The 19,941-nt window shown below is 33.1% G+C and overlaps 2 protein-coding genes across 3 annotated transcripts; one reads left to right on the top strand and one right to left on the bottom strand.

Annotated features, from left to right (window-relative positions):
- Nucleotides 1-46: 46 nt before the first annotated feature.
- LOC111062381 (DNA ligase 1) lies at nt 47-19,452 on the bottom strand. 2 transcript variants are annotated; one of them, XM_039436258.1, is made up of 14 exons: nt 19,312-19,452; nt 18,634-18,717; nt 17,190-17,315; nt 16,465-16,544; nt 15,604-15,945; nt 14,063-14,645; nt 13,142-13,352; nt 12,076-12,261; nt 10,647-10,775; nt 9,398-10,163; nt 7,989-8,224; nt 1,598-1,795; nt 1,068-1,160; nt 47-258 (listed from the first exon to the last, which is right to left on the bottom strand). In XM_039436258.1, the coding sequence occupies exons 1-14, from the start codon at nt 19,374-19,376 to the stop codon at nt 175-177; spliced, it is 3,183 nt and encodes a 1,060-aa protein (XP_039292192.1). In that variant the 5' UTR covers nt 19,377-19,452; the 3' UTR covers nt 47-174. The 2 variants fall into 2 exon arrangements, with proteins under 2 accessions (XP_039292192.1, XP_039292193.1); XM_039436259.1 differs by having other exon boundaries at nt 16,465-16,541.
- On the top strand, nt 2,795-6,161 carry LOC120353261 (derlin-1-like). The gene is given in 9 exon segments (XM_039436260.1): nt 2,795-3,229; nt 5,413-5,490; nt 5,493-5,531; nt 5,534-5,581; nt 5,584-5,649; nt 5,652-5,753; nt 5,756-5,855; nt 5,857-5,948; nt 5,951-6,161. Coding segments are annotated over 9 exon segments (729 nt in total). The 5' UTR covers nt 2,795-3,135; the 3' UTR covers nt 6,061-6,161.
- Nucleotides 19,453-19,941: the final 489 nt, after the last annotated feature.

Genomic DNA, 19,941 nt, shown 5'->3' with positions numbered 1-19,941 from the left:
TATTATAGTAGGAAGTCTATGGAATATAAAGTTGAAAACAATTAAATGTATTTAATTTTTTTTATTAATATAATGTTTACTTAGAGTAATGATAATATTTTACAGAGATAACACTCTTTTATAGAGTCAACTGGATTAATATACAATTTTCATTTGATTACAAGTAGAAACGAATCAGTAGAAATCCTCCTCAGCAATTTTATTTTTGTCAGATTCTTGATTCTTTATCTGGTCTTGATTAAGGTACATATCAGCCACCTACAAAAAATATAATAAAATTGAGAACATTAAAAATATATGGACCATAAATAATGTTATATTCACCAAATGAATAGTCAATATGAAACTGACAGCTTGCAGCAATAAAAACACCATCAAGATTCATAAAAGAATGTTAAGTGATTACTTCTCTTGAATTGATTACTTCTCTCACATAAGTTACAATAAGGGCCGGTTTCCTAGCTCGGGATTCAGCCATGTTATAGACTTTAAACAGCTGGAGTCAGAAAATTGGCTTTCCGAAACTGGGCAAACTCGTAGTCCATGTTTAAATTAAATTTCCAAAAACTAGAAAATTGAACACAAAATAAAATAGAGAAAATAGTGTAAAGTTTCAGCTATTTTGAATTATTTAGAAAATGTTTCATCTCGTCAAGGAAAAACGTTTCCAATTATGAAAATGAGAAAATAAAGATTATCATAAAAACTAGGACCACACCACGTTTTGGAAACCAACCCTTAAAATTAATTTGTGAATATAATTTATTATAAAATATAAAAGTTTATATAACTTAGTATATCAAATGTTTTACAAATTATTCATCAGTATTAAGCCCGCCGCAAAGTAGACCCACGCTAATCCACGAAAAGCAACCCACGCCGTGGGATGTTTTGTAAACCATTGCTAAGCTTCTCCAGACATCTGTGTAATACATGCAATGAATAATCCACTTGTCAGGTGATTGATTATGAATAAATCTATAGCAATGGTTTACAAAACATCCCACGGCGTGGGTTTCTTTTCGTGGAAAAGCGTGGGTCTACTTTGCGGCGGGCCTTAATCTTACCTGTCTAGCAGATGTAGCATTTTCAACAGATTTGTCATCTCTAATGCGTAGAAATCTAGGAAACCTCAACGATATGCCTTTTTCTGGATCAACCTAAATAAAAATACAGAGTTAATTAAAATCTGACAAGAAGTGTATGTTAATAAACCAGCAATGTATGTAGTAATTCAAGCCAGAATCACAAAATATTATGGTTTGCACAGTCACTTAAGAATCTGAGGTACAGCATTACATATTATTCAATGAGTGAATAAACTGAATTTTACTCTTGTTTTTTAATAATTTTATGAGTTGGCAAAGATATAGGCTCGGTCACACAAAAGCCTATTTAATTTGAATCACGATTAAATGCGCCGAGAACCAATCAGAAAAGTTTTTTTTTTTTTGAAAAGAAATCTTTTCTCATTGGTGGCATTTAATCCCGGTTAAAGTTTAACACGTTATTGTGCAACCTGGTCCAAGTAAAAGAAGTGAGTGCTGTAAGATCCTAAAATAATTTTATAAATGAATAAGAACAACACAAGACTCACAATTCCAATAGCAGCTTGATGAACGGGCGATAACGAGAGGTCGGCACATTTGATTTCCCAAACTTGCACAGCGTCGAACCAGTGGTCAGGTTCATGGGAGCTATCATAGCTGTAATACGACTTGGGCTTTGGTATAATATGCTCTTTCAGGAATTCCGAGTGCTTCTGAAAGTCTTCGTCGCTGAATCCTGTTCCAATCTGAAATAAATAAAATTAAGTTAAATGAAAAATGTGATTGCTGATTTGCCGGTTAACATACCGTATTCGCATGCACAAGGATTGACTTTCAATAATTTTCTGTTAACCTGCACAAATACCGTAGAAGCCAAGAACATTGTATTTCAGGTACATTGATAGAAGCTGTCCAATCAGAATTTACTTGCAAAAGTGGGCATTAAAAAGTCTTTGGAATAACTTGAATTGCTGGCGCAAGAATTAACGTGAGGTCCACGTTATAATGACAGTGGAGAAAGATAGAAGATCAACGTTGCCGATCCTCAGTCTTGTTAATGCCTTTTATAGACTGTAGCTGATACAGGTTATTGATGTAATATTGATACTATTCATTCTCATTTTGAAAAATAAATTATATTTTATTAAGCAAAATATTATATTTTTCAATAATTTTAGAATGAATTTTCATAATTAAAATGAAATATTTTGTTGATTAATTATTAATTAATACGAGCGTAAATTCAAATTACTCAAAATTGGTAAGCTCGACATTTTTTTTTTGTTTTAGTTTGTAATGTTATTGTTTATAGTGTAATATTGTTAGTATTTTAATAATGTTAAACTGAAGTTCTTTTTCCTTTTTTTCTTGTCTTTTTAGTTTTTTCTACTCTTTCTTAATTTGCTTTGTAAACTGTAACACTTCTTTTTTATTTTAAGTAGTTTTTTTTCTGCCCAAACAGGTTTTTGTAACCTTTGGGATTATTTTCCATGTATATTTGATTTCTGGTAATGCTCTTCAAATGTATGATTGTGATTTTTTAGTTATATGGTAATTTTTTCAGTGACTATGGTAATTTCATGCTCTGTATATATTGTATAAATGGAAAATAAATTGATTTGAAATTGAAATTTAATTTAATTCCATATTGTTGAAAGACGATCTGGCAACAGAGCAAAGCGAGAAAGAGAAAGCGATACACGGTATCCGCTTTATTATTTAATGATACACAAGGATAGCAATACCATTGCCAATCAAACACTGGCATTGTAACGTAAACCTCACTATAATCATATGTTAATTTAACAAATTATTTTCAGCTGTTACATTCACTAATATGATCATAAAGTTGAGTATAAAGTAAGAGGTTAGTTCATATTCAATTTACAATTTGCATTGTTTCTAATAGAATAGAAGAACATTTTTGATTTAGTGATACAACAGATCAAAGTGTGATTGGAGTAAAAATATTTGTAACTTTGAGTCTAGATTATAATTTTTGGACGATTACTCAAAATTTCTGCATTAGAATATTTAACGCTTGTGTCATAGACTATTATTGTGCCGACATCTATTGTTACTTAAAATGAGTGATGTAGTCGAGTGGTTGACATCATTACCAATATTCACCAGATATTGGCTGCAATTGACAGTGGCAGTGTCTTTAATTGCTCGCTTTGGTATAGTGAATAACCAATATTTGATTTTGCTTTACGAGCCTTTAATTAGCAAATTTCAGATATGGAGACCGATGACTGCATTGTTTTTCTATCCTTTGACACCACACACCGGTTTTCATTTTTTGATGAACTGTTACTTTCTGTACAATTACTCCCTGCAACTGGAAAACGATTTTTTTGGAGGTCGACCAGCTAAATATTTGTTTTTGCTGGTGTTCAACTGGATATGTTGTGTTTTCGGTTGTTTGTTGCTCCAAATTCCCGTAATGTTGGACCCGATGGTCATGAGTGTATTGTACGTCTGGTGTCAACTGAACTCTGAAGTGATTGTGCCTTTCTGGTTTGGATCGCGGTTCAAAGCTGCATACATTCCATGGCTGATGACTGTTTTCAAACTGGTTGTTTCTGCAGGAGGAGCTGCTGAATTGTTGGGCATACTTGTTGGACACACTTATTTCTTCCTGATGTTTAGCTATCCGCAACAGATAGGAGGACTTCAGCTCATCAAAACGCCGCAAATTTTCTACGACTGGTTTCCAAATCGGAGAACATTTCGTGGTTTTGGAGGAACGTTATGGCAACCCCAACGGGCAAATGGAGGTGACTTAAGAAGACACAACTGGGGGCAAGGTCATGTTTTGAGAGATAACCAATGATGTTTTTTGCAACATATTTTCGTCACCATCACAAAATGTTCTCTGCAACTTATTTTTGTCACATTAAATGTAATAAATGAGTAACTCTTGCAATAAATGTAGCAAGAATGTAATTGATTTCTATTATAAGTTTTGTTTTAAAGCCAAATTAAGTTGTTATTAGTAGCCTTAGGCCTGGTTTTAGGACACTTGTTAAATCTAATGGACCATTGTATCTATGTTAAATATAGGTTTAATGGTTTATTAGATTAAATAAGTAACCTAGAAGCCAGGCATTATTTTAGCCATACATTTATTTTAACTTGACCAGGAAACTTTATTTATTATAACAGTACTACAGATATTATTAGAGATCAAGCAGTCTAAAAAAGTGTACAGACTTATGCGTCACGAGCACGTACGCATTTCACTTTTCATCGGCTGATGCTATCTTTTATTATATCTGTATCTCACTGTTTTTGTACAAATACAAATATAATAAGAAAGGCACCAGCTGATCAAAAGTGAAATGCACATGATCAGATAAAATTTATAACTTCGATCAATGTACCTAGAATACATTTTAGGTACCTTGACTTCGACCATGTATGTACCTTCGACCTTCGACCATAGGATAGACACGGTGGTAGTCAAAACCGTTGATGGCAACATGGCTACATATTATTCAATGAATGTAGTAAGTTAAGAAAATGTGGTAGAAGGAAATAATGCTAGAAATAAATGGTTAGTGAAATTGTGATAATTTTAATTTATTTACGATTTAAGCTAGAAAATAGTATATTAAACGAATGTTTGGCCATACAGTGACGTCGGAGATGTTCCTTACAACACTTTTTAGAATGAAGATAGGGAACGCCGTGTCTATCCTATAAATGGTCGAAGATTAATAAGATCCTTGCTAAGAATCCCTTAATGTAGCCGTTTCCAAAAGCGTGCACTAAATACGTGTTTAATATTATATTTAGTACGGTAGAGGTGTATTCTTTTGAACGAAAAGTTAAAATGCGAAGGTAGGTAACTTCAAAATTGAGAGTATTGAATGTAATGCATGTCTTTAAATTTGTATTTGCATATATGCGCCACCGTCGAGTCACTTGTATTCAATGCAGCCAGCCAGGTCACTCGATATTATTATTATTTATGCAGCACTCGTAAGCTACCTTCGCCGCTCCACCATCTTTCCACTCTTTGTTAGACGGAGACAGAATTGATCTTAAGTTCAAAACTGGGTAAACAAAACCCGGTAAGTTCAAAGCCGTAATACATTCTTAGCTTCTTAAACCAAATACAAACAAAGAAACAACACTCACGTAAGAATTTAAAATTTGTAAATTAAAAAAAATTCAAATCATGATAAAATTGAAAATTTGTAAGAATCAATGATATTTTACATTCAAAGGATAAAAACAATTAAGTATTAAGATAGCTTATTGGGAGTGAGCGATTGTTAGACGATTCCACGCTTCACCTATATTCACCAGATATTGGCTGCAATGACAGTGGCAGTGTCTTTAATTGCTCGCTTTGGTATAGTGAATAACCAATATTTGATTTTGCTTTACGAGCCTTTAATTAGCAAATTTCAGATATGGAGACCGATGACTGCATGTTTTTCTATCCTTTGACACCACACACCGGTTTTCATTTTTGATGAACTGTTACTTTCTGTACAATTACTCCCTGCAACTGGAAAACGATTTTTTGGAGGTCGACCAGCTGAATATTTGTTTTTGCTGGTGTTCAACTGGATATGTTGTGTTATCTGTTGTTGTTGCTCCAAATTCCCGTAATGTTGGACCCGATGGTCATGAGTGTATTGTACGTCTGGTGTCAACTGAACTCTGAAGTGATTGTGCCTTTCTGGTTTGGACGCGGTTCAAAGCTGCATACATTCCATGGCTGATGACTGTTTTCAAACTGGTTGTTTCTGCAGGAGGAGCTGCTGAATTGTTGGGCATACTGTTGGACACACTATTTCTTCCTGATGTTTAGCTATCCGCAACAGATAGGAGGACTTCAGATCATCAAAACGCCGCAAATTTTCTACGACTGGTTTCCAAATCGGAGACATTTCGTGGTTTTGGAGGAACGTTATGGCAACCCCAACGGGCAAATGGAGGTGACTTAAGAAGACACAACTGGGGTCAAGGTCATGTTTTGAGAGATAACCAATGATGTTTTTTGCAACATATTTTCGTCACCATCACAAAATGTTCTCTGCAACTTATTTTTGTCACATTAAATGTAATAAATGAGTAGCTCTTGCAATAAATGTAGCAAGAATGTTATTGATTTCTATTATAAGTTTTGTTTTAAAGCCAAATTAAGTTGTTGTTATTAGTAGCCTTGGGCCTGGTTTTAGGACACTTGTTAAATGTAATGGACCATTGTATCTTTGTTAAATATAGGTTTAATGGTCTATTAAATTAAATAAGTAACCTAGAAGCCAGGCATTTTTAGCCATACATTTATTTTAATTCGACCAGGAAACTTTATTTATTATAACAGTACTACAATTAGAGATCAAGCAGTCTAAAAAAGTGTACAGACTTATGCGTCACGAGCACGTACGCATTTCACTTTTCATCGGCTAATGCTATCTTTTATTATATCTGTATCTCACTGTTTTTGTACAAATACAAATATAATAAGAAAAGCATCAGCTGATCAAAAGTGAAATGCACATGATCATGGCGAATAGGTCTGTACCTATATCAGATAAAATTTATAACTTCGATCAATGTAGGCTACCTAGAATACATTTTAGGTACCTTGACTTCGACCATGTATGTACTTCGACCTTCGACCATAGGATAGACACGGTGTTAGTCAAAACCGTTGATGGCAACATGGCTACATATTATTCAATGAATGTAGTAAGTTAAGAAAATGTGGTAGAAGGAAATAATGTTAGAAATAAATGGTTAGTGAAATTGTGATAATTTTAATTTTCATGAGCACGATTTAAGCTAGAAAATAGTATATTAAACGAATGTTTGGCCATACAGTGACGTCGGAGATGTTCCTTACAACACTTTTTAGCATGAAGATAGGAAACGCCGTGTCTATCCTATAAATGGTCGAAGATTAATAAGATCAGCAGCCCAAAAAGATCCTTGCTAAGAATCCCTTAATGTAGCCGTTTCCAAAAGCGTGCACTAAATACGTGTTTAATATTGTATTTACTACGGTAGAGGTGCATTCTTTTGAGCGAAAGGTTTAACGGCGAAGGTAACTTCAAAATTTAAAGTATTGAATGTGATGCATGTCTTTAAATCTGTATTTGCACATTTTGTGCCACCATCGAGTCACATTATTTCATTTTAAGAGAAGTGCACTCCATTAGGCCTTATGCCTTGGTGTGCCCATCTTCATTTCGCTTAATGTTTTTGTCCTCTAAAGCAAAACAAATAATGTTAAAATAAGTTGTTTTTCAAAGTTCATTAGTATTTTTTATTTTGAATTTTTAGCTGGTACAATGTTTTGTAATAATATTATGTTGTGCGAAATAAATTAATTTTTGAATTTAATTGAAAATTGAACATGCATTTAATGCAGCCAGCCAGGTCACTCGATATTATTATTATTATATTATTTATGCAGCACTCGTAAGCTAACTTCGCCGCTCCACCATCTTTCCACTCTTTGTTAGACGGAGACAGAATTGATCTTAAGTTCAAAACTGGGTAAACAAAACCCGGTAAGTTCAAAGCCGTAATACATTCTAAACTTCTCAAGCCAAATAAAAACAAAGAAACAACACTCACGTGAGAATTTAAAATTTGTAAATTTTTAAAAAATTTGTTCAAATCATAATAAAATTGAAAATTTGTAAGAATCAATGTTATTTCAGATTCAATGGATAGAAACAAAGTAAGTATTAAGATAGTTTATTGGGAGTGAGCGATTCGTAGACGATTCCACGCTTCACCTATATCATTGAGATTCTTGATTTATCAAGTCATTTTCTTGATCCACTAATGTACAGTTTTTTCAACTAATAAAGTGGTTCTAGTTCTTTTTACTAGTTATGTTGAGCTACAAAAGTATTGAGTTCCTAGACTCAAATTATGTGTACCCTCAATGAAAAACTATTGACTAACCTTGCAAATGCTTTGGTACTGTTCGCTGGCTGGATCATAGCAAGCTAATAGGAATCCTCCATAGAGGCCAGCTCGCTTTCCCTTGCCCAAATAGCCACCAATCACCACCACGTCCAACGTATCTCCCACACCATCCAAGTAATCCTTCTTCAGTTTCAGCCAATTCCTCGAGCGTTTCGCTATTTCGTAAGTGGCTTCCTCTTCCAACGTTTTAACCATTAGGCCTTCACAGTTACCTACACAAAATCAAGTGGAAAACAATTACTATTATCTCCAACATTTTAACCATTATTCCTTCACAAGTTACCTATAGAAAATAAAGTGAGGAAAAATTACTATTACTGTACCATTAGTTCTTCACAGTAACCTATCAAAATTCCAAAGGAAAACAATTACTATTACCTTCCAAAGTCGGTTACTAGGCTACTCATATTCAACTTTTTTCGTAAATTCACGATGGCAGTTGCATGATTAAGCCCATTTACAACACCACCAATCCTTGGTGAATATTGTTGGTGCATAGACTCATTAGCTGTCTATATTATGGAGTATGACTCTTTAGCTGTATATTCTAGATTCTGGTTACATGGAAATAGGAACAGCCACTCTGGACTAGATGTGACGGTTATCGTTTGAATTGTGTGGTTATCGTTCTTGTGTTTGTGAAATTATGAATTTAACCATGGCCTTATAACTACAGTCTGAGAGAAATTACTTTTAACATGAAGAGGGGAAACTGATTTATCCTTGCACAGTTTGTAGCATGGACAGAGTAGTGGTGAGGAGTAAGTGTGCTGCGTACAATTGAATGCTGACACAAGAGTAGGGAGAATTCTGTTAGGTAGTGGGGGTTAGTGAGGGAAAGAGCATCGGGCTTCTCTGTCTTCGAGAGAGAGCAGTGTTAAAAGTAATATCTCTCGGACCATAGACTGTAAGATGGGAATTGTATGAATTCTAAATATGTGTTAACCGTTATCAAATTTTGATTACTCATGAGTTGATAAAATATCTAAATATTGGAAAGAATACAACTTTTTCACAACAAATTAAATAATGTTTGACTGTGAAAGTATTTCTTGATTCAAACTAGCCTATCAATCTTTACAAATTGAACAATATTTTCAGACCTTTCAGTACAGTTTCATCAATGTACATCGCCGTATAACTTTCATTCATATTCAATTAGTTACTTAGGGCTACCATCCTATCACTGAAATAAAAATGAAAATCCAGGTACCCTTTTTTATAGTTTTATTATGACATGACGAATTTAATCTGTCGTCAACAACAGCCGATTTCATGTGATATCTCTGATATCTGATGAAATCGAAACATCTCATTATGAAAATAGAGTAAATGGATGTCTATTTTTATTTCAGTAAAATAAATATGACAAACAAATAACTTACCCTTGACAGATTCTTCCAAGAACTCTTGCACTTCCTCCATAGTGGACGAGTCCAAGCTGGTAGCGAATGAGAACTGTTGTTCAACTTGCTTGAAGTTTTCCTTGAGCAGCCTCCTCCGCTCTTGGAGAGTTTCCTTCACCAGCGATCTGCCATTCAAATACAGCAGGTCGAACATAAACACAATCACCTGCACTTTAATATCACTCTCGTTGGCATCCTTTCGTTTCCTAGTCGAAAGAATCTGGAACGGCATGATTTTCTTCAATTGGGTGTCATAAGCTACAGCCTCTGAATCAATTATGCAGGATTTCACATCGGTTCCAAGACAGTTGGGTACTCTGGAGATGATGTCTGGGTATTTCGAGGTGTTATCCTCCAGGTTACGACTGTAGATGTTGATCTTCCCATCTTCGGAGAGGTGAATTTGAGCTCTCTCACCATCGTACTTCCACTCACAAGTGAATTTCAGGTTGTCGAACCGGTGGAATACTTCGTGGACACCCTTTGTGGGATGCGCCAACATGGGTTTCAATGGAATTCCAGGTGTTAGCTTGCAATGTTCCGGCAGCGCCTTGACACCCTTCTCGAGGATGATTGGCATTATCATGTCGTAGTTGGGACATTCGCAGTAGGTGGTTTTTATTATTAATGCATCTTCGTCCACTTTGCTTTTGAACTTTTCCGACGACAACCCACTGGAAGCGTCCAATATCTTTGGAGGAAAGTCTTGGACTGGAGGTGTAGTAGCACATGCTTGAGCTAAAGCCTGCAACAAACAGTGCAAAAAAATTGACAACTGATCGTTCATCCAATTAGAGATTGATGATTCATTATCTCATCCAATAATATCACTATGTTTGAAGGAAGTATAAAACGTTAATGGTTTTTACATTTAATTTGTGTAGACAATTGATTTTATGAGTTGATTAATAAAAAAATCATTAAAATGTACGCCTAGGTAATGTAAGGATTGAAAAAAGTAAAAATTATTTCAAATGTTATAACCCCACTTCAAACTTTAACCAACCATTAATAAATCTACGTTTGAAGTTATTGTTCAATTTTTTGAAACTTTCGTCAAATCTAGTTTTTAAGAGTGATTTAATATAAAATACTAATATTACAATAAGTTTTTAAAGAATAATAATGATAAAGACCTTAAACAAAAGACTAATTAACACCATAATCACACCACAATGTAATAAATTTCAATTTAAGAAAAAAATCATTACAATTTTTGTTAACGTACCTGAAGAACCGACTGCTCTGCTAATCCAATTCTGAGTTTGCCAGCCAGCGATCGTATTAAGAAGCGAGCTTCCGACATCCGGCAAGCGACGAACAGCGATTGTATCTTGTCAACTTTCTTGCTCATTGCCTGCCAACAAAATTATGAATAGTTGTTGAATCATTTAAATAGTTTCCATTGAAACCCTTCATAACATAAACTATGTGATAGGCTACATGAAACAATACATCTACGAAGAATTTCTTACAAATATGTTATAGCTGTGACTAGAATTGTCATGATTACATGAATGAATATTTAAAGAAAAACAAATTATTTCTTGGATTATATAAGAAAGTTTTCTAATTGGTTATTACAGTAGCCTACCTACAGTACCAACTTTTAAAAATATTAGAAACATCAGTCTTTACATTCATTGTTGTATTGTGAGTAATGTGGTATGTATTTCTCCATAATGAATAAATTCAAATGAATATCAATGAAAAAAGTGGGTTGACAACATTACTTTTTGTTTGTTCATTTTCTACAACAGATTGAGCGTCTTGCTTATAGTTTGAAATGTATTGCAATAGTTTTTCTATTACATAAATTTAGCACTCAGATAGACAACAAAAATAACTAATAATAATTATTATGATAATTTTTGTCAAATTCTTAAAACTGTAGTTTAAATTAAAAATATATTGTTAACTAACCGAATTTGTGCTATATTGTCATTAAAATTATACAAATAAAAACCATAAGAAGATAGAGTACATTTTTCAATTATGTACCTGAAAAATGGTTAATATCGAATAACTTCTACCTTAGAGAAATAATAGCGTAAGTAGATATCCCATGGTATAGGGAGTTTAAGTCGTAACTTCTACTGTTATCTGTCCTTTCCCGTGAAGCTGTATGACACTGGTAGTCTCTCATATTGTGCCGTTCATACACTCTCACCCCAACAAAACAGTAAAAATCGACAATAATAGACAGTAATCGGCTTGAGATAACAGTAAAAGTTGCGACATAAACTCATTATACCATGGGATATCTACTTACGCTATTGTTTCTCTATGCTTCTACCCAATTAATTTCACTTGATCTACCTTGATGCCATACTTTTCTTTCTCGTGATTGTTGATTACAAGTAAAATGTAATAAATTTATTGAATGCAATTTATATGAGCGAAAACTGCATACAACCACTATATTGTACTGTTAATTTGCTTAGTCAGCATACATAGTTGTAATTAGCTAGTGGAGTGCTTTTGTCAATCAGTTCTACATCAAACTTTGAGTAAGACGGACGCAGTCCTCTGAATGTAAAACAGTTTTATTATGTAAAATGAACTTTAAATAAATTAAAAGCTTTTTAAAAAGTGAATCGTTTATTGACAAACCATAATTTGTATCTATTGAAATGTTCATGTTGAAATGTACTCACAGCCTGCCCTGACATCTGAGCGATGTCCTTGAGTTTGTCGAAGACAAAGGGGACGGTGAGAGGAGCTGGTCTGAACATCATGCGCTGATTGGATCTGCTCTGCTCAGCAACTATTCCCAAATCGCCTGTATTTGCAACGTCAGCTTTTATTTGAGCCAAAGTTCTCCCCGTGCTTTGAGCTATTGCCTGAAAAAACAAATCACAAACTTTTAGTAAAATTCCTTTTGATTCCCAAAACGACAGATGAATAGTAGCTCTCATCCTCATCGAAATTCTATGAAGCTGTTATCCTTGTTGTCAATATTCGCGGTTGCAGAATTCCACAGGGAAGTTAATAGCAATTAATTTGTTCAATTAATTGTTCATTTTTAAGCATCTGAATAAATACAATATCTCATAAACACTTCTTAGAGCTATATGGGGTCAATCTAAAGATATATTAATAAAATTTGATTTTTCGTAATATCTAATTACAACATAACACACATAGTAATACACAGAATGAAATTAATATAAGAAAAATATTACATCACCAGTGAAAAATAATTAGGTTGCCCTAAGGTTAGAAACCTGCTTTGGGTCAACCATCAAAATCCATAACCATTTTAAATAAAAATACAGATGGCTTTCTAGTCACTGAGTATATTATAGGCATTTACAAAACTAAATAGTTGTTAGGATCAAAATTTGAAAATAAACTAGATAACGTAACCACAACATATCTAATTTTGGACAGAACTACGTCAGCATTACTAAACCATCATACAAAGCCACAAGTTAAAACTTAATTTAAAGATAGTTGAACATTATCTTGTTATCAATTACTAGATTATTTTTGATTTTTATCATTCAACATTATTGAAAAATAATTCAATAATTATTATCTAGTTATCAATTACTACATTATTTTCTGTTTTCATCATTCAACATTATTGAAAAATCATTAAATTTTGGTACATGTGTAAAGTGATTTATGATTTATTGTGATTTATGATGCGAATGGCGCTATAAAGATATAATAAATAGTTTATTTGTGAAATACAACGAACAAATTATTATTAATTACCTTCATCAAAGATGTTTCGGCGATTCCAAGTTCTATACTCAGATAGGCCGGTGCCAGCTTATTGAGGCAGAGGTAGACGGAAGGCAGAAGATTGCTTGGACTTAGCACGATCACTGACCGAAAATAGTTGGACAATATTTCGATTATTTTCAGTCTAGCGCTCACTGATTCTATGATCTCCATGGTACGAGCAAGGGCCAGGTAAGGCACCCTGTAAGTAAAATAATATTAATTAGTATTTTTAATGTTCTAGTTATTTTTAACTGGGGCAGGGTTAGTTTCTCAAGAATGAAATTCATTGAAAATTCTGCGTTTTTGTATACAGTAGTGGAGGTAACATTGTACTAGGAAATATCGTCATTAAAGCATTTCCCGTTCATACTCATCAAAAATTGAAGAACCTTTAATATTTTATGTTGTAAAAATGTATCAAAAAGAAAACGAACGTATCAACCATATTATTTTTAAATGTCTTCATTGAAAGCCTTTTCATACAGCAACTTGAAAAGAGAAGATAAACTTTATCTTACATTTTGAAAGATTATTACTAACATTATAAAATATTACAATATATCATAATATAACATTTGAGAATAAAGTACCACGAAATACTTATACAAGCAAGCCTGAGCGCAGGTATAAAAAGCCTGAAAAAATAACTATGAGTACGTTACCAAAAAATAACAAAAACAGAAAAATAGTAAAATTAATTAATTAAAAATGATATATGAAAAATTGTATTAAAATAAAACTCAAATTATCTCAAAGATCAAAGTATAGGTATTTTTATAGTTCCTGAGAGGAATAAGTTTCACAAAACATTTTCATGAGCATGAAAAGTAACTCTAGTGCGTCTTTATTGATCAATGAATTATTTATTAATGAAATATATTAATAGAATGAATAGAATAATGTACTAACTTTTCTCCATGTTTCCAGAAAGCATCGTCGATGGGATGATACTTTGATTTGGCTGGATTGTAATCGCCACCCACCACAGCACATTTGTCGATTATACTTTTCGTTCCTGTCTTCTTTTCGTCTTCCTTCTTAGTGTCCTCCTTATCTTTCTTGGACTTGGAACTATTTGGAAGACGAGTAGTGCTCGGAAACTGGAATGATTTCTTTTTCGGATCCTCATTCACTTCTGCAGCTTCTTCATCGGAACGTTTTCCTGGTGATTTATTTTCTGAATCGCTTTCCTTGTCTACAGTTACTTCTTTCTTAATATTTTTACCTTTTCCCTTTTTTGTTTTGTTTTCTTCACTTTTAACCTTTTTATCATCCTTGGATTTCAGTTTAGTTTGTGATTTTGAATCTTTGGATGACTCTTTTGTGGATTTTTCTTTTTTGATTGTACTCTCTTCTTTTGTAGAGCTTTCTTCTTCAACCGTATCTTCTTTCACATCAACATTTTTTGTAGAAGGTTCTTCTTTTACAGAAGTCTTTTCCACGGTGCTCTCTGTGTGGTTGCTTTTCATATGGTCGTACGATTTTCTAGGCGCTGAAAAAAGAGAAGATTTAGATTTTAATTTTACTATGGAAAACATTTTCTATTTTTGGGTGAACATACAGTACCAGAGGGCTAGCTGTACATACCGTCTTGTACACTTTCTTTCTTAGTAGCCTAGCAATAGTTGTAGTATACAATTAGGGCTGATTGTGATAGTATAGTCGGATCACAATGGAGAATGTTGTCTGGGCTTTTTGTAACAATGGGCCTTGTTGAACCTCGTTTCTTTATAACTTTCCTTATGTATTCGTCAATTACATTTCTCAATTAGAGTTAATGGAGCTTCATTAGCTCAGACATGAAATTAAAATTTTGAAGTATCCAATATCCAATCTCTCGATCAAAGACCAGACCATTCCTGGATAGATCGCATCAGTCAGTATATTTCAACATGAGAAAAAAAACTGGTCAAACAGACAACACTTTACTTGATCATGATGGCAGTGTTACAGATCACACTTTACTTGATCATGATGACAGTGTTACAGATCACAAGTATCTTCATTAAAAAAAGTCACTAATATTATGTAGACTCTTTTCAATTAGCCACTTGGACAAGGAGGACCTGAAGATGTTCACCGGACGCGCCCTCACGCGCCCGGCTCTTGCAAGTGGTTAAACATCCTCATCGCCAGCACGGGGAAACAGTCCTCCACCTTCGACAAACGACAGTACGGCACATCCAAACTTGTCCTTCTCCAAGTGTTGTAGGAGTGCACTTGCTCTCTTCGATGTAGCGTTGTGATGTTACTCCTCACATATAGCAGTGAAGCCAAGATGTAGTGTCCACAGACTGTGTGGAAAAGTATTATGGAATTTAGGAATTCTTCACTTAGTAATCTCCAGTGTGGGTTGATATCATAAGGAGCTAAGGAGAGTTATAGTACATTTCTATTTATTAATAATTCAATATTAAAAATAAAAAATACCATATAATCTAATATCTTACCGAAAAAGTCCGAGAGAGATCTGCGTACAGTTGAATTATCACTTTCAGACTTGGACGGGCTAGTCTTTGGGCTTGGCTTTTTTGGACTTACTTCAGATTTTGCTTTTTTAGAATTGGATGTTCGTTTACTAGCATTTTGTTTCTCGGGACTGGAAGCTGATTCTGAATCTGATTCTATTTGTATTCTTTTACGGCCAGATTTCTTCGTGACTGTTTTCTTTTTACTGGTTTTCTTTACTGGTTCATCACTTTCTCCGGAGTCTGATTCATCAGATTTTTGTGATTTCTCCTGAACTTCGTCATCACTTTCTTCCTTTTTGGATGCTTTAGAAGAGCGAATCTCTGAAAATGAACAAATTAAAGTAAAATATCTGCAAAACTCGACCAAATTTAATTTCTTACAAACACGAATGCTTGAGGGATATCTGAGAAATAGAAATGAGATAGTAATGATTAAGATAATGGGTTCGTTTTACTACATTCAAGCTCCTGTTGATAGGAAAGGCACAGGAACTGCTATGATATTCATAAATTATGCCAGCTGCTTGCTTCTAAATTATGTGGCGTCAAAGTAGAATTGTGTAACATTCATTATAAATGTAGAATTCAAATACATCATAAATTACCCAATGTATTTTTTTAGCAACAAATAATTGGCCTACTTCACAGATTTATTGAGTGATTCATTAATTAATGCATATAAAATAATAAATGACTTGAACTTTGATAAACTAATTAATTTATCAAAAAATGGTCGGTGACCCCTACAGAATAAGAAATTCTAATTTTTTCTTATTTAAGTGATATTGATGAAGAATATAAGGGAATCTATCTCTGAAATATAGATGTTATGAGTCTTACCGGATTTACTCTCTTCAATATTGCCATTTTCAACCTTGGCTTTCTTCTCCTCGTTTTTTGGACTTGCTTTTTTCAGGCTACTGGAAAAAATAGAATAATTGGTATATTTTAAAATAATTATTCATCATTACAGAAAAATTCAATGTAAAGTGAGTTGTTTTAATATAAATATGCCATACTTCGGTTGATTATATGAACTAGTATATTATAAACTCAACTTGAATTAATAAATGAACTTTATCAAGTAATTCGTCCTGATTATGGGATAACAATATTCTTAGCATCTGGCAGAATGAATGAGTTGTCATATTCCTTCAATTGTGTTGATAAGTATTTGCTACAGTATCTTAAATACACCAGAGACTCAAACAAAATGCGTGAAATTCTTCATCTATCAACCTGAATTGAAACGCATTATTGGATTACTAGAGTTGAGGTAATTTTGCTATCCATTTTGGTTTTCGTCTTAGTTCTATTTGTAATACGATAATAGTTATTACAATTTCAAATTAGGTATTAACATATTAATAAGTTTAATGATCTTCAAACAATATGCATTTCATTTATCATCAATCAACCTGAATTAAAATCTATAATTGGACTTCTGGAGTTGAAGTTATTTTGCTAACCAGTGATTTTGTTTTTATCATATTCATAGTGAGATTGGCTTACTGAGCTTCGAAAATTGTTTAAACAACAAGGCATGACATTATACATTTTTTTACCTTTTCGAGTCTTCAGGTTCACTGTCACTTTCTATGATAGCAGCACGCTTTCGTTTTGCAACAGCCTTCACAGGAGAATCATCAATAAACGTTTTTTCTGTCTTTTCAATTGGTTTTTTATCAGGGCTGGAATGATAAATTGAAATAAATGGAATAATTCAGAAAAGAATAGAATTCTAAATCTGACACGTCCAAATCTTTTGCTCTCAATATTGGCTCTAATCATCAGGAGCGAGATCATTTGCATAAATATTCAACATCAACATTCAACAATATGCCTGTACATCCTGGTATTGATGTAATGTAATTTGTAATTTTTATCATCTGTGAAATATTGATGATAAATTTGTTTTAAGTTACTGCTATCTTACAGTTTGAAACACTTAATAATGTGATGTAATATTACAGTCATGTAAATAGAATACAAACTTCATTGTAGGCTATATGGGAAAAATGTTGTTTTGACAGTTACTTATCTGAGGTGATACTATAGCCTAGTTCATCTGAGTAACTACTCAAATAGTTATTTGTGCAACTAGTGCGCAAAGTGACAGTTTGCTGCACCGAAAGAAACGTTTACGCCCGAGCCGTAGGCGAGGGCGGAATGGTTTCTTGAGTGCAGCAGAGGAACTTTGCGCACGTATTTCACATTAAGTTTTTCCTACAGTTACCATTGAATATGAAAAGTGGGTAATTATGGGTAAAATTGCCTGAAATCCATCAAATAACTTAGTAGTGTTTGAATGGCGAGGCGGCTGTGTGGTGTGTGCTGTGGTGGCACTGTGCTGTTGCTGTCCTCGTTATAATATATATAATAGTAATAATTAGCGCGTTGTGCTTCGTTGCACCTCTGCTCACTATAGCAGCCCAGTCACTGTTACCAACTTCATTTTGATTTTGCTGCACTGTTGCTCCATATAATCTACTAAGTATTTTGCGTTGCCATGTTGCAAATCTGGAGTGCAGAAAAATTTTTCCCGCACTAGAGCGGAAAAGTGATTCTTTGCGTTCTGTAATCAGTGCAGCAATGGCCACTTTTCAACGTAACTGTAGGAAAACAATATTATTTCTCTAATAATCATTGCACCACTCTGTAATGTAGGATTTAGTAGCATCATATATTTGTATAGCAGGTTTGAAAAATAGTATAATCAAAATCTTCAAGAAACTTTTACAGGAAAATGTAGTTAGTGTGTATCTGTAACTCTGTATGCAACTAACGCTGTCGTACAAAGATGGACACGTTTCTTGAATTGTTTATTGTCTTGATACCATCTATTACAAATGAAATTTATTATTTTGTATTCTAATAGGTACTTTCTAAGAAAATGTCCCGCATAAAATCTGATCAACAATTGATAGAATGAATTTAAAGTACGCACAGTATTTTGAACTACACCACAATTAGTTTGAGCAAAAATAGAAATAAAATATTCCTACATACCTGTTTTTTGCTTCTTTTGCGATGTTTGCATTTTCTGTACATGCCTTAGTAGTATTTTGGACGGTCTTCTTAGCAAAGAAGGATCTATAATAAAAAATAGTAGTCTATATTGAATATATATGACAGTTAGGTACCAAAATAATGCAATAAAGCTTATTTATTGAAGTTAGTGTGCTCTTTTAAAACAACATTTCAATATTTTATAATAAACTGCAAATAAACTAGCCTATAATATATTCAAACATGTATAAGCAAGAACAGTGGAAAGTAAATTCAGGCACTACCGCAATATTGCTTGTTTAACTAATTTCATCTTGGTAAAATAATTAATCAGCACATTATAAAGCAACAGGATGACAAAATAAAAGTATAATATACTCACAATAATGAAAAAATAGTATATTGAATATATATATTTTACAGTTAGGTACCAAAATAATGCAATAAAGCTTATTTATTGAAGGTAGTGTGCACTTATATAGCAACATTTCAATATTTATAATAAACTGCAAATTAACTAGCCTATAATACATTCAAACATGTATAAGCAAGAACAGTAGAATGTAAATTCAGGCACTACCGCAATATTGCTTGTTTAACTAATTTAATGTTAATGAAATAATTAATCAGCACATTATAAAGCAACAGGATGACAAAATAAAAGTATAATATACTCACAATATATTTTTCTGTGACATTGTACAACGAAAAAGACCCCTATTCCCGCGAAAAATTACAAACATATTAGATCTAACCTAAAAAATCATAACTTCTCGAAAAACAAGTCAATGCCATCTATACTATCACAGTATCACAATTCATTTCTATGGCATAAAAATAATTATGCATTTTTATTTCAAGAAATGTTTATATCAGTAATACGTAGGCAAAAGACTCATATTAATTCAAATTCTGTTCAAATTTGTTTTATCTCTAGATTTCCTGTACGTTTTCTCATGATTTTATATTCAAAAAAGGCATTTTTGAGCACAGTATGTCTGAATACATCAATTTAGAAATGTTGAAATTGCTGAAATGCAAAGTTGACGCTTATCTAGTTATTCGTAAATCACTTTGAAAAATCACTCCCATTTTTATATTCAGGAAAGGCTCTTACTTCTTCATTCCAAAAAATGCAAGAATAATAAGATATCAAGATTAATATTTTTAAATTATCAAGTTAAAAAGAATTTACAAACGCTTAATATTGAAAGTCACTAATTATTTTTGCTTCTGTATCAATATTAAATTTATTCATTTTGTATCAAGTCTCTTAGTTTTGTATCATCTGCGAGCTCAAGGTTAATC

This window comes from Nilaparvata lugens, chromosome 10 (genome assembly GCF_014356525.2).
Source record: "Nilaparvata lugens isolate BPH chromosome 10, ASM1435652v1, whole genome shotgun sequence".
In the NCBI taxonomy this organism is placed as follows: Eukaryota; Metazoa; Arthropoda; class Insecta; order Hemiptera; family Delphacidae; genus Nilaparvata; species Nilaparvata lugens.
The sequence above is the reverse complement of the archived record's forward strand: the minus strand, read 5'-3'. Positions and strand labels throughout refer to the sequence as shown.

Coding starts and splice junctions, on each gene's coding strand:
- LOC111062381 (XM_039436258.1), bottom strand. CDS start 19,376: ATGTTTGTAATTTTTCGCGGGAATAGGGGTCTTTTTCGTTGTACAATG. Junction 14,646..15,603: donor ATCTCTCTCGGACTTTTTCG/GTAAGATATTAG, acceptor CTCTTTTTTCAG/CGCCTAGAAAATCGTACGAC. Junction 8,225..9,397: donor CTTGGAAGAATCTGTCAAGG/GTAAGTTATTTG, acceptor GATTTTGTGTAG/GTAACTGTGAAGGCCTAATG.